Here is a 15,027-nt window from a genome sequence, read left to right as displayed (position 1 = left end):
CCTTATAGTCATTTTTCTGGCATAAAAATAAAAAATAATAATTCTTAGAAGGGCAATAGTGACACACACCTCTAATTCCAGCACTCAGGAGACAGAGGCAGGCAGATCTCAATGTGTTTGAGGCCAACCTGATCTACAGAGCAAGTTCCAAGACAGCCAGGACTATTATACAGAGAAAACCTGTCTCGAAAAATAACAAATAATAATAAATAATTTTTCTGATTGGCCTGTCAATTTAACACAAACATTTGGGAACCTCAAATAAGAAATTCCATCCACCAGATTGGTCTTTGGGCATGTATGTAGGGCATTTTCTTGATTAGGACCTAGGCCAATATGGTCAATGCCACCCCTAGCAAGCAGGCTGAGCAAGTCGTGGGGAGCAAGCCACCAAGCAGTGGTCCTCCATTTCTGTGCTTCAATTCTTGATTCCAGGTTCTTGCCTTGGCATCCCTTCACAATGAACTGTGATATGGATACGTAAGCCAAATAAACGCTTTCCTCTCCAAGTTGATTTTGAAATCAGAAATATATTGAAAGTTGGCTGTCCACTGGTCAGGCTCAAACAAACTGTATTCATGTTAATATAAATGCTTCCTTTCACATAACAAAACAAAACAAAAAAGATCCCATGGACTATGTGTGTATTTAGGTATGTATGCATGTATTTGTGTGTGCATGTAAAGGCCAGAGGACAACGGCTTGTCTTCAACTCAGAGGTCACCTGCCTCTGCCTCCCAAGAGCTAGGATGAAATGTTATGTGCCAACAATTGCGGGGGTGGGGTGGGGGTGGGGTGGGATGGGGGTTAATGCATTAAACATAAGAGAAATTAGAAACACCATTTCACTGAATGAGTGGAGCTCCATGTACCTTAGCAAAATCTCTCTAATCCCCACTCATTTTGAGGCAACTAAGTATTTTTATGCTTTTTTGTTGGTGGTGTTTTTTAAAATCCTACTGTGAAAATGTAGAATATTACATCTGACACTTTTGAAAGTTCTTTATTAAAGTTTAGTAATTACTTGAGAGTTTAGATGTCCCCTCCCAAAAGAGCATACAACTTAATTCATCTCTTTTATATTACTTATGGCTTTATTTTAGCCACATTTTCACATATAGTTTGTTCCTAGCAGTTTACTTACTATTCAAGATCAGTTCCCAGTTTCACAGCTATGTCTTCATATTCTTGTCTGCTTTTAGCAATGAGCTCAAGACATCCTAGGCAAGTGAGCTGAGAAGCTGCAACTCGAGAGGCAAGAGTCTCTCCTAGAAGGTAAAGATAGTAATTGCACATCTTAGCACTGTTAAGTCACACAGTCATCGCTGTTAATTGCATTTAAGTATCTACACAGTACAGGAGGATGGTGCCAAGTATCCAGGCTTGAATAAGACCCATTTTCGAGGATGGTGGCAAGTATTCAGGCTTGAATAAGACCCATTTTTTATCATCTTGCCTCAATTACTTCTAGTATAAACCATTTCAGCTTCAAGTACTCCTCTTGACCCAAACGAAAAATTAATGAATAAAGGATGCAATGATGTATCAGCCACTTACCTGGCATAGTCACCATGGGGGTCCCTGCCCAGAGAACATCCATCCCTGTAGTGTGCCCATTACATAAGGGAGTGTCCAGGCAGACATCAGCCAGCTGACCTCTCCTGACATGCTCCTCTTTAGGAGCCACTGGTGAAAAAATTATACGGTTCTGGGGAAGGCCCATATTTTGTGCATATTGTTGAATATTGGGTTCTCCTACTGCTGGAAAACGCAACAGCCAAAGCACGCTATTAGGTACACGTTTCAGAATCTTAAAAAAAAAAAAGAAAAAAAAAAGAAAAAAGAAAAGAAAAAAGAAAAAAAAGAAAAGGAAAGGAAAATGAGAAGATTAATAGTACATCTGCCCTTGCCCAAAATTATTCTATTTCACGTTATTGTTTACATTGATTGAGAAGCATACTTGAGATGTGGTGATGTAGCTCAGCTGGGATAGTTTGACTAGCACTCACAAAGTCCTGTCATTGATCCCCAACACCACCTAATCTAGGCATTGTGGCACACACCTATAATCCCAGCAGAATTGAAGCAGGAAGTTCCTAAATTCAAGAAGATCCTGGCTCAAACAAATGAAGGAGCCTGCTCGGGACCTAGATCCTTCCTTCAAAGGGATAAATTCAATCATCTGAGTTACTCCCTTTCTCTTAGCTGTCCCCAGACAGTCTGAGAACAGAGAAAAGATCCAGAAGACAAAACTAACTGGTATAATCTGAGGCAACTGTATCTGGTAGGAACTAATATGGGCAGTGGTCTTTGTCAAAGCTGGGAATTTGGGTGTCTTTTGTGTTTGTTTTTAAAAAGTCTTCTAATATTTCCACACTATTTATGGGAAGGAGTCATTTCACCCTCCATTACTCACCCCTCCCATTTTTGCTGAACCCCCTCCTACCTTCATGTTTACTGATATTTTGTTTGTTTGTTTGTTTATAATCCACTGAAGTTAAATGGGGAATGCTTGCATAAAAATGGGTGGAGGGTGAATTACTGGAGCATGAGCAACTTACTACTACAGAAATGACTCTTCCCTCCTCCCAGTAACCATTACTGCCAACAGTTCCTAAGGGAGGAATGAAGCTGTGTAACCCTCTCCCCCTGTTTTTGTTTTTAAGGGACAGGGTCTCACTAAGTTTTCCAGGCTGGCTACAAATTCATGGACTCAAGCAACTCTCCTATCTAAGCCTCTAGAGTAGCTTGAAGTACCAGCACATTTTACCAGCACATCCAGTACTTCAAATTTTAAATCCCCCACCACACCACATAAGGAACAGTGACTCATGTTTGCCCAACTTGCCTAATCTAGATCAGAAGGCTGCAAACCTCTATAAAGGACCAGAAAGAAAGTAGTACTAGCTTTTTAGTCACATGGACTCTTTCATAACTGCCTATTTTGTAGCTTGGAAGCAGCCATAAATAGTAAGTATATAAATACATGTGTGTGGCCATGTGTCAAGTTTAATTTATAAAAATAAGCAATGAGAGGCTGTGGATGTAGCTCAACGGTAGAGTACTTGCCTAGCATGTGCAAGGACCTGGGTTCCACCCCAGCACCAAAAAGAACCAAGCAACGAGCCAAGCAGTTGATTTGGCCTCCAGACCAGTTTACCTACTCCTGATTCAGAAGTGCATTTATTCAACATATCACAGAACTTCACACTTCCTTCTCTGAAAAATGTGAGAATAGACAAATTTCCAAATTCAGACTATTTCACATTTTTAAACGTTGTACAATGTACACACATTTATCTAACACTCTTGGAAGAAACTCCTTTTGTTTTTACTTTTTAAGCACATTTATCTCTATATTGAGATGCAAGAATATTCATATACAGAATTAAAAAAAAAAAAACTAAAACTAGCCTACTGTTAGGTAGGCTTTGCTTTCAGAGTTTTGGCAAAAGTGAAGATTTGGGGATAATAGAGGTTTGCTCATTCACTTCCTCTCTTTCTACATTACCCTGTAGTGAGATATTCACTTTGTCTGCATCTGTGGCACTGACCACGCCCATTGGGGGGGTGGGGACAAGGGTAGAAGTTACCTGGGGAAACTAGGTTTGGGGAGGGGGCCCTGGAGCACTCTCTTGCTTGCAGCACAGGGACAGAAGAGCATCCGGAGGCATCCTTGGGACCAGGAACCTGCTGGTATTCATCTGTCTATATTGTAAGTTATTTCTCCCTGAATAAACATCTATTCAGCCTATTCGTTTCTCCTGATCCATATTAAACCATGATATTACCCTTCCCTTTCAGTCAAATTGAATAGATATTTGGGGGGTGGGGTGGGGAAATCAAGCAAGGGATGATTTCTTTCTAACAATCTTAAGGTAAAATACACCATTTCAGTTAGCTCCATATACTCAGTGTTGTACTTCTGCAAACCAGATTCACAGGCCGACTGAGTAGAGACATCGACCAACTCTTTCTGGCTTAACTCTATAGAATTTCAACAGTGTTAAACATGAGCAGCTACACAGCAAGTTTCGCTATCAGTTTAGACCAGGGTTTGGCAAACTACGGCCTGTGAGCCAAGTATGGCATACAGCCAGTTTTTAGGAATAAAATTTAATGTGCAAGGCCATGGGTTTGTTTATACAATATCTAAAGTGTTTTTATGATACATAGGATGAATAGTGAGAGGTGACTAGATTATTAAGCACAAAATTGAAAGTTTCATTTACTGTCTAACTCTTTAAGAAGAAAATGTTTGTTGATGTCTGATTTGGACAGAACACTTTGAATAAATAAATGCTTTATAACATAAAATTTAAAAGTCACAGGACTGAAACCAGTTTGGTGGTGCATACCTTTACTCACAAAACTCAGAAGACAGGCAAGTGATGTAAGTTTGAAGCCAACCAGGTCTACACAGTGAGTTCTAGGACATGCAGGGCTATACAGGGGCTGCCTTAAAAAAATGAAAATAAGCCAGGCAGTGGTGGCACATGCCTTTAATCTCAGCAAACAGAAGGCAGAGACAGGCAGATCTCTTTGAGTTCAAGGGCAGCATGGTTTACAGAGCAAGTTCCAGAACAAGCTCCAAAGCTACACAAAGAAACCCTGTCTTGAAAAGGAAAAGAAAAAAACAAAAAACAAAACAAAACAAAAAAAAATGTATCAAAAGACTGGTGATATATAGATCATTGGTACAGAGCTAGCATGAAGGGAGCCCTGGATTAATTCCCAGCACCATATAACCAGATGTGGTGGCAAACCCCTGTAATCCCCACACTCGGAAAATAGAGGCAGAATGAATAGAAGTTCAATATTTTATTCTCTACTATCTATGTAATAAGGCCAGCCTGGGATACATTGAGACATCGTCTCAAAAACAATAATACAAGTAACATTATACAGACTGAGTGGGTTATATTTATGGATTTAGGAATACACATACCACCACTACCAATTACTATCACTACTACTAAAGAAAAAGAAGCACAAGGTAGTGGTGCATGCCTTTAATCCCAGCGCTTGGCAGGCAGAGACAGGTGGATCCCTGTAAGTTCGAGGCCTGGTCTGGTCAACAGAGTGAGTTCCAGGACAGGATCCAAAATTATACAGAGAAACCCTGTCTTGAAAAACAAAAACATAAAAAAAACAAACAAAATGTAACAACAACAACTACTGAGGAATAGGAAACCATGAATTTTTAAAGAGAGAAAATGGAGTGGACATGGGGGAGTGTGGAAGACTAGGGGTAATGACAGTAATTATATTATAACCTCAAAAAATAAAAATACTTTAAAACAACTGAAAATTTCACAATTCTTGGAGACAAGAAATGAGCACAATAGTCCATAAATTTAAAAAACAGGAAGCTTCAGCCAAGATAGTCCATATACAGAATATTTACTCATCAATAGGTATTAATAACAAATTTACACATACTCACATTTGCCCACATCTGCAGGGTAGAAGGGTCAATTTTATATAACTGATTAAAGTTACAGTACACAATAGCATCTTCTGGTAGCCCATACTGGGAACGGGTGGTTACAATAATGGTTCGGGGAACTTCCTCTCCAGTTGCAGCCTTATTATTGATCTAGAATGATGAAAAGAACATAATGATTAAATTTAGAATTAACACAGGCCAAAGGGGATTGCAGATGTAATTCAGTTGGTCAAGGGCTTGCCGAACATTCGAGAAGCCCTGGTTTGATTCAAGTACTGCATAAAACCAGGCATAATGGTATTTGTCTATAAATCTAGCACTCAGGAGATGGGGGAGTTAGGATCAGAGATCAAGGTCTGAGGCTAGCCTGAACTATGAGAGCCCCACCCCACAGAAGCCTTCCCTAAAGAATCAGACCAAGGGATGGGGGTTGGCGTATATCCATATAATAATGTTTATCTACAATGCACAAGGCCACTGAGTTTTATACACACACACACACACACACACACACACACACACACAAAGGGGGGGAGTGAGTCTAGGATGATCTCACACTATGTAAATCAGGCTGGCCTCAAACAGTCAATAGTCAGGCCTTCCAAGTGTCAGGATTACAGCGATATGCCACTATGCCTGGCTTTTGTTTTGGTTTTTTGTTGTTATTTAATACAGGGTCTCACTATGTAGGTTTGGCTGGCCTGGAACTTGCTATTAGACTAGGCTGGTCTCAAATTTGTAGGCAGGCAGATTTCTTATGGCTTTGAGGCTGGCCTGTGGTTAAAACATAAGCTCTAAAGTAATTCCATTTGCTGAAGGATACAAATACAAGCATTACACTGCAGTGCACTGAATATAACAATGTACCCTCAATACTACAGAAGCACAGGAGACAAATACCAATAAATATGGAAAGAGAGACTAGAGATTACTACAAGAACCCCTAAGAACTATCTCAACTGAAAGGCTGTGCAGGATTTAGCCAGGAAATGGGTGAGTTTACAGAAGCAAAAAAACTGTCTGGTCCCTAGAGATAAGAGAGTAAAGACAGGGGACAGGCAAAAACAAGGTATTAACTCACTAAGGAACCTCATGGCTAAAGTCAGGTTACTTTTCGTTTTTGTTTTTGTTTTTGGTGACAGGGTTTCTCTATGTAGCTCTAGAGCCTGTTCTGGAACTTGCTCTGTAGACCAGGCTGGCCTTCAACTCACAGAGAGCCAGGGGATTTTTAAGACCAGGCACAGGTACAAGAGAGCCAGTTTACAACGACCTCATTTCCTCTCTGTAAAATGGAGTGGTTGGTTATAAGGCATAAAGGAAATGGAGCGTGTCTGGTGGTACCTGTGTAGTTGCCAGTCCATTGCTAATACTGAATCCATTAATTGTTATCTGGATCTGTCCTCTGTTAATCATTTCAATAACTGCTTCTGCAATCGTGTTCATGGGAATGACAGGCATATTAAGAGCTGTGTTACTGCTGTCTGCATTGTCACCTCCATCAGGACATTTCATCTAGAAAAAAAAAAAAACAATGAGACAAATATGTATTATAAGAAAACAACTCAGATTTAGTTCATGTCAATAACAAATGCTGATTTGGTTCTGACCTTGACAATTTTCACATCTGGTAGACTATCAAGAAATGCTTTGAGATCGATGCCATTCAGAACTATCCGATTGTCATAAATGTGCCCATTGGATTTAAAATCAATGACTGCTTTTTTCTAAAAGGAGAAAAGTTTCAGATATGCCTTTGAGGATCATTTTGAACAATAACAAAAAGGGAAAAATAAACAAACACAGTTCTCTGAATTCCCCCATAGTGTTGTCTTCTGCCTACCTTCAGGTGAGGGAACATGTTAGCATGATCACCAATGAAAAAAGTATGGGGCATATAAGCCAGTTTCTCAGAATACTGCTCTGCAACTTCAGCTGGGGAAGTTTCCTGATCAGTGATGATATAATCCATAAACAGTGCACCACTAGTCCCAGGATATCCTAGCCACATCGCCTAAAAAAAGAAAAAAGGAGGGGGGGGAAAAAAAAAAAAAACAACCGAATCGAAAACTAAGGAACTTTCATCCACCTGGAAACCCACCAAATTACTGGAGTCTTTCATGTAGCAATCAGTTCCCAAAATTGGTTTTATTTTATTTACTTACTTTTTTTGTTTTGTTATTATGAGAGCCCTGCCTCTGCCTCCTGAGTACTGGGATTAAAGGCATGAGCCACCAACACCAGGCTCCAAAACTTTTTCAAAAGTGGACCATCATCAAAAGGCTACCAAATCATATATGTAAATAAACAAATGCAGAAGGTGGACTTCTTTAGCCAAGAGTAATCCAGCAGCCTTTCAGGCTAACCTTATAAGTGATTGGGTATTCTTCAAATATATTAGACAAAGGAATTATTTATAAGAAACCATGAAATGTCTGTCTCCGTTGACATTTTACATGTAGGCACTGGGTTTATCCCCATCCCCAACCCCCACCTCCACCCCCCTACTCCCACCCCTGCCAAAAATAAAAATCTATCCTCCTATCCTTGTGCATTCCAAGAACACTCTTTAAAAAATCAAGAATGTCTATCTTGTTAATTTCAAGGGCAGTTAGCCAGATAGAGGAAAACCAAAAGCCACTTTCTTTTTAGTCCAATAAACTTTGTGAATGATTACTCTCTTACCTGAATAGGAGCTGGTCTGAGAGCAAAGAGCTCATTTCGAGCACCCTTGGTGTACCCATTCATATTTACAAGGATGTGAATTCCATCCTGGTGGATTCGGTCAGCTGCTTTTCCATTGCAGGGAATCTAGGGAATAGACAATAAGAACTATGTAAAATCTTAAAATTAATTAAATTTGATTTCTGACATTAAACAGAATTCAGAGACGAGATGCAAAAGAGATGGGCAAGTTGGGTACAGTGGCTCACTCTTGTAATCCCAGCACTTGGGAGGTGGAAGCAGGAAGATCAGGAGTTACACACCAGCCTTAGCTACCTGAGACCCTATCTCAAATGGGCAAAAAAAAATAGATGAGTACCATGTCAATGAACTAAATTAATAGAGGCAAGCAACATAGGGTTTAGCATGACATAATAGCTTCAAAGCATTACAGAAATAGGAAATAAAGAAAAAATTTCCTTCTTGATTTGATGGCTTGGCAACAGGGTTACAGAAAGGAGCTGGTATTTGAAATGGGCCTTCAAAGATGAACAAGAGGCCAAGCACAATGTTACAAACCTTGAAGCCAAACATTCAGAAGTCTGAGGTAAAATCATGAGTTTGCAACCAACAGAGCGATACTTAAACTGTCTCGATCAATCAATCAATCAATCAATTGATCGATCAATCAATCACACAAGATCTCAATGGGAAATAGTATGGTATGGTATAGAGGACTAGAATGACTCAAAGTGATAAGAGTGCTTGCTATGCAAACAAAAGGACCTAAAGTTGGATTCCAGCATAAAAAGCTAGACATGACCATACATATGAACCTGGAACCTCAGATCTGTGGGGGTTGGAGGCAGGAAGATGAGCCAGGTTCAGCTGAAAGACCCAGTCTTGAGAAAATAAGACCAAGAGTGAAGAAAGAGCAAGATCTCCACAATTGGCTGGGTCTGGTTGCACGAACCTTTAATCCCACAATTTGGGAGGCAGGTAGATCTCTGTAAACTGGAGGCCAGTAATATGGTCTACAGTGAGTTTAGTTGACCTATAGAACATTCAGGGATATGTTAAGAACATGCTCTGTCTCCCAGGAAAAAAAAAAAGGCTGGAGAGACGGTTCAGAGGTTAAGAACACTGGCTGCTCTTCCATAGGTTCTGAGTTCAATTCCAGCAACCACATGATGTTCTCACAACCATAATGGTGAGATCTGGTGCCCGATTCTGCCATGCAAACATACACACCCACAGAACACTGCATAATCAATAACTCTTTTTTCCTTTTTAAGTAAGCCTCATTCTTTAAAAAAAAAAAAAAAGGAATCCAATGTCCTATCCTGACCTGACCAACATGTGAACCTGCAAGTACACCTATATGCAAGTACACACTATCAAATTATCAAATATACCACATTCACATATACATATGCCAAAAATGTAAAAACAAAAACAAAAAAATCCTAAGGTGGCATGTACCTATAATCCTAGCAATTTTAGAGTAGATTGACTGCCTAGTGAGATCCTGTCACAAAAAGGGGTGCAGGACTAAAGAGATGGATGGTTAGTCAAGGGCACTTGTTGCTCTTGAAGGACTACATGTAGAACTGAGCACCCATAAGGTAGTTAACAACCATCTGTATATAACTCAAGTTCCAGGGCATCCAACCCCTGACCTCCAAAAGCACCAGCACATACATAATGCACATGCATGGTACACAAGCATAACAACTCAAGACAGATAAATCTATCAAATAAATAAATAAATAAAAATGCAAGTAATGGTGGCCTTTAATGCCAGCACTTGGGAGGCAGAGGCAGAAGGACCCATATAAGTTCCAGGACAGCTACAGGGCTGTTAACAAGAGAAACCCCGTCTTAAAAAAACAAAATTGAAAAAAAAATTTAAGAGGTGGCAGCAGCATTGTAGTATGAAAAAATTTAAGGGAGGAGCCATTGTGGTACATGCCTTCCAGGAGGTGGGGGCAAGCAGGTATCTTAAGTGTGGGGTCAGCATGATCTACACAGTTACAAGCCAACCATGGACATAGTGAGCCTACCAATAAACAAATAAATGAATAAATAATTAAGTAAATAAACGGAAGGGAGATGGCCATCAAAGATGCCTCACTTTTGTAACTCTAGCACTAAGGAGACTGCGTTCAAAGCTAGCCTGGGCTACACAGTGGGAATTTATAGGCACTTCTAATTACACAGGTGAAGTTTTGCCTCAAAAAAAATTAAAAAAGCTAAAAATATAGCTCAGTTGGTAGAATGCTGGCCTAGCTAGTATGTACAAAGCTCTGGATTCAATGACCAGAATTACATGAAACTGTTTTTGGTAAGAAGGCAGCCTGGGCTACTTGAGACCCTGCCTCAAAAATCAAAAGTAGAAGACCAGGCATAATTTTAAAGTGTTAACCATGCTACAAAAAATACTGGTACATAAACTTTATTAAATAAAATGAAATCTCCAAATCCATCTAAGAAAACTTCAATTATTTATTTTATTTATAATCTATTTTTATTTGGTATTTGAAACAGGGTCTCCCTATGTAGCTCTGGCTGGCCTGGAACTGCTAAGTATACCAGGCTGCTCTCAAACTCACAGAAATCTACCTGCTAGGAGCCACACCAACCATGGCCTTAATTGCTTTTGAGGCAGGGTCTCTAGACCAAAGAGACCTTGAACTCTAAGTAGCCAAGGATGACTTTTAAGCCTGATTCTTCTGTCTCTTCTCTCCAAAATGCTGAGATTATAGGTATGAGCCACAACACCCAGTTTATGCAGCACTAGGACTCAAACCCAGGGTTTTGTGTATAATAGGCAAGCACTGTACCAAATGAGCTATTTCCCTAGTTCAAACATGCAAATATAGACATTTATTCATATTCCTGTCTAAATATATACTTATTACTAGTCACCAATGTGACAAACAGAACCTACAGAAAAAAAGACTACATGCTCACATTTAATTCTCTCATAGGGTGGTTTTTTTTTTTTTTCCTCTTTTTCTTTGAGACAGGGTTTCTGTGTAGCTTTGGAGCCTATCCTGGCACTCAGTCAGGCTGGCCTCAAACTCAACAGAGATCAGCCTGCCTTTGTCTCCTGAGTGCTGGGATAAAAGGCGTATGCCACCACCGCACGGCTTCTCCCATAGATTTCAGCTTTAATTCATCATAAAACTTACAGAGGACAAAAATAGACCTAAATACAGAAACAAAGGCAAACAACTAGTAGGGCATGGTGGCTGAAGCAGTAAGATTACTGCAAATTCAAGGCCAGCCTGGTCTACATTATAAATGTCAGGCCACATAGGTTTAGATACATAGTGAGGATTTGTTTCTTTCAACCCCTCTCCGTAAAAGAATAAAACAAAACTGCATGCTCGCACACACTCACAAAAAAAACTCAGAAAGAGATGGACTTTTGTGCTGCTATTTTTTTTTTTTTAATGACATGGGGTCTCACATAGCCTAGGCTGGTTAGCCAAAGCTGCCTTTTGAAAGAAATCATCTTGACACCACTATTTAACCTTCTTGACTTTGTTCAATATATACTAATATTATCTTGTCTTGCTGGGCGTTGGTGGTGTAGGCCTTTAATTCAAGTACTCAGGAGGCAGAGATAGATGGATCTCTGAGTTCAAGACCAGCCTTGGCTACAGAGCAAGTTCCAGGACACCAGGACAGGTTCCAAAGCTACAGAGAAACCCTGTCTCAAAAAAAAAAAAAAAAAAAAAAACAGACAAAAAAAGCATCTTGTTGAGTGCAGGCTCAATGCCCAGGAAAGTTAGATATCTAATAGTTATACCACATTTCTATTTTATGTGCAACTTGTCATGCTAAATATAAATGTGAATGACCATGGAAATAAGGGCAAACTGCCCATATACAGTGGTTCCTCCTGTTTAATACCCATCAAAAACTACAATGTAGAAACATGAGGCCTTACATTCAATTCTTCATACAAAAAAAACCACTCTGTATCAATAGCTTTTCAAATTTATCCAAAATTTAAAAATTGCAGAGATAAAGGCACTTGCTGTGCTTGCAGAGGACTTGCCTTGCATTTGTTCCTAGCACCCATGTAACACCCTCTGTAACTCCAAGTCTGGGAGATCTGACACCCTCTTCTGGCCTCCTTGGGCACTTGTCCTCAGGCATGCACATACCCACATACCATACCAAACACATATACTTAACTCAGTATGAAATCTTAAGATCTTAGAAAAAGGGACAGTGTTTTGCCTACCTGAGAAAGATCAATGAAATGATTGGCTTCGGCCATCACCTTCACTCGGAAGTTGGTACCATCATCTGGGCTCAGGGCATAGCAGAATACCTGAAAGGCAGATTAGGTTGTCCTTAATAACCTTGGCTCCAAACTTCTCAAGACAGTGGGCTTAATACCAATGGCAGAGTATAGCCACCAAAAACTAGTCTTACCTCAAATTTATCAGGATTATGCATGCCTGGGATAGACTGCATAAGGTGAGAAGTAGGGTGATTTCCAAAGTCAGAACTCACATACCCCACACGCAATCGTCCATCACTGAGTTTCAAATCTTTTGGATGTTCATATGGTGGTTTATGAAGGACATTAATCTACGAACAGAATACAATGTTCATTAGTCAAGTCATGTGTAAATTTTTATATTTAAAAAAGTGGTAACAAGGACCAGTGGTATAATTCAATTAGTAGTGTGCTTTGTCTATAATGTATAAAGTCATTTAAGGGTTCTATCTCCGGAACTACATAAAAAGCAGGCATGATGGTGCCCATCTTTGATCCCAAACAAGACAGGCATGGATCTCTGAGTAGGCAGTCAGCCTGGTCTACACACTGAGTTACAGGACAGCCAGTGTGACATAGTGAAATAAAACAAACAACAAAAAACAAATGAACATGTTGGTACACCCCTGTGTTCCCTGCAACTGAGAGAAGCATAAAGATCAGAGATTCCAGGTAATCCTCAGCTAAAAGAGAATTTAAGGCCAACCTGCTATACATAAGACCTGTCTTTAAAAACATTAATTAGAAATCTAACATCATATAAACCCCTAATTAGGAAAAAACTTTGTGGATAACAAACTTCATTTAATTCATGTATGTGGCCAATTTTGATGGCCCCAAGGAAGATCAGCAGTTGTATGATGGTTGCTTCATACTTGACCTGTTCTGAGACCCATGAAATAGCCTGAACAGACTTCTGGGTGAAGAAATGTGGATTGAGTATGGTTATTTTAGAAAATTCTGTATAGAAGCATTTTTTGTGTATGTGTAAAAAATTAGAAAAGAGAAATGAATTTTAAGCTACTCGTTTTTTTTTTTTTTTAATTTTAGAAAGGATCCCAGACTCTATCCACTCATGTTCTAATTCTCAAAGTTGAGTATATAGTACCATATACTATTAAACACCAGTGGGGCTTTTGCTGTTGTTGTCTTAGTGTGCTTTTCTAGACATTCTTATTAGGTGGAGAATTTTGCTTGCTTTTGTTTTTAAGGTAAGAGACTGCTATGTAGCCAAGGCTGGCCTCAATTCAAAATCCTCTAAGTGTTGAAATTACAGAAGTACTGGCTTTATAGGTTTGCATCACCATGCCTAGCTGTGATTTTCACCTCTGTTTTTATTTTAATTTTTTGTTTTTCGAGACAGGATTTCTCTGCATTGCTTTGGAGGCTGTCCTGGAACTTGCTCTGTAGACCAGGCTGGCCTCAAAACTCAAGAGAAACAGCCTGCCTCTGCCTTCTGATGGCTGGGACTATAGATGTCTGCTGCTGCCACCCGGCTCAAGCCTCCATTCCTTTGGAGTGAAGGGACAAGACAGTGAGAATGGCTACGAAAACTTCTTGGCTTGGGTGATGTTACCATGGCCAGTTGGTAAAGCTATATCGTACATTTGATTTGTACAATGTTTTTATTCATTTGCATTTTAATTTATACTGGAAAAAAAGCAAGAGTCACCTTATCCAAGCAGAGGTTCCCATGCCTCTCTGCAATAGCCTTTCTGAAGCCATGAGAAAGAGGGTACAGCATACTATGATGAGGATGCACCGAAGGCAGCCTATTCTTCTCTAGCTGCTCAGCTACAATACTAACCAATTTCTTCATTCGCTCATCATAGTCTGTCCAATCACAGACAATCTAGAGGAAGCAAAAGGAAATTATTACCCAGAAAACCTACAAGGATTTATTTCTAAGTCTTTGACTCCTTAAGATAGTATTAGATAACCTCCTTTTTAAAAAAAAAAAAACAAACAAACAAAAACAAAACATGGACTTGGGGCTGGTACACTTGCCTTTCAAGCCTGACAACTGGAGTTCAATGCCTGGGACCCACATGTTAGGAGAGAAATGACTCCTGAAAGCTGCCCTCTGCCCTCCACTTGTTAAAAAACAACCATCTCCAGCCAGGCTTGGGTATTATGGCACATAAAAACTAAGTGATAACAATACAGAAAGAAAACCAGTGGACTCTTATTCTTTACCTGAAGGCAATGAGCCAAGTTACAATAGGCATCAGGAAAGTCAGGCTTAAGTTTCAGAGCTGTGCGGTAAGAAGCTATTGCTTCTGGGATATTCCCTGAATCCTGGAAGGAAAGCAAGCTTATAAGGAGTTTCCTACAATGACACTTCAGTGCTAAGGTGTCCATGTTAGACTAAGTAGTAGTACCTTGTGAATGGAAGCCAGATTGCTGTGTGCATCTGCAAAGGCAGGATTAATCTGAATGGCACGAGTATAACACTGCAAGGCTCCCTGAACATCCTGCATCTCCTTTAGAGTGTTTCCCATATTAGAGTAAGCATCAGCAAATGTAGGACTGATTCTGAAGGAGAAGACAAGGCTTTGATTATCTCCTGTAAAATCTTTAATGTGATTAAAGCATTTGGGAAGGCTGGGCATGGTGG

General features: G+C 39.7%; 1 protein-coding gene across 5 annotated transcripts in view; it reads right to left on the bottom strand.

The window, feature by feature from the left end:
* The window catches only part of Ogt (O-linked N-acetylglucosamine (GlcNAc) transferase), a 40,329-nt gene that overhangs the window by 2,316 nt on the left and 22,986 nt on the right, over positions 1 to 15,027 (bottom strand). For 4 of the 5 annotated variants that reach the window (XM_051179148.1, XM_051179151.1, XM_051179147.1 and 1 more), the window contains 12 exons: positions 14,792 to 14,945; positions 14,607 to 14,708; positions 14,083 to 14,262; positions 12,563 to 12,721; positions 12,369 to 12,458; positions 8,132 to 8,257; positions 7,290 to 7,460; positions 7,057 to 7,173; positions 6,791 to 6,961; positions 5,447 to 5,599; positions 1,558 to 1,810; positions 1,145 to 1,268 (listed from right to left, as the gene is read on the bottom strand). In XM_051179148.1, the coding sequence (XP_051035105.1) occupies positions 1,145 to 1,268; positions 1,558 to 1,810; positions 5,447 to 5,599; positions 6,791 to 6,961; positions 7,057 to 7,173; positions 7,290 to 7,460; positions 8,132 to 8,257; positions 12,369 to 12,458; positions 12,563 to 12,721; positions 14,083 to 14,262; positions 14,607 to 14,708; positions 14,792 to 14,945 (1,800 nt within the window). Of the gene's footprint in view, positions 1 to 1,144; positions 1,269 to 1,557; positions 1,811 to 3,069; positions 3,220 to 5,446; positions 5,600 to 6,790; positions 6,962 to 7,056; positions 7,174 to 7,289; positions 7,461 to 8,131; positions 8,258 to 12,368; positions 12,459 to 12,562; positions 12,722 to 14,082; positions 14,263 to 14,606; positions 14,709 to 14,791; positions 14,946 to 15,027 lie in introns of those variants that run through there. The other variant, XR_007834156.1, reaches the window with a different exon arrangement.

This window comes from Phodopus roborovskii, unplaced genomic scaffold, assembly GCF_943737965.1.
Source record: "Phodopus roborovskii unplaced genomic scaffold, PHOROB, whole genome shotgun sequence".
NCBI classification, from domain to species: Eukaryota; Metazoa; Chordata; class Mammalia; order Rodentia; family Cricetidae; genus Phodopus; species Phodopus roborovskii.
The sequence above is the reverse complement of the archived record's forward strand: the minus strand, read 5'-3'. Positions and strand labels throughout refer to the sequence as shown.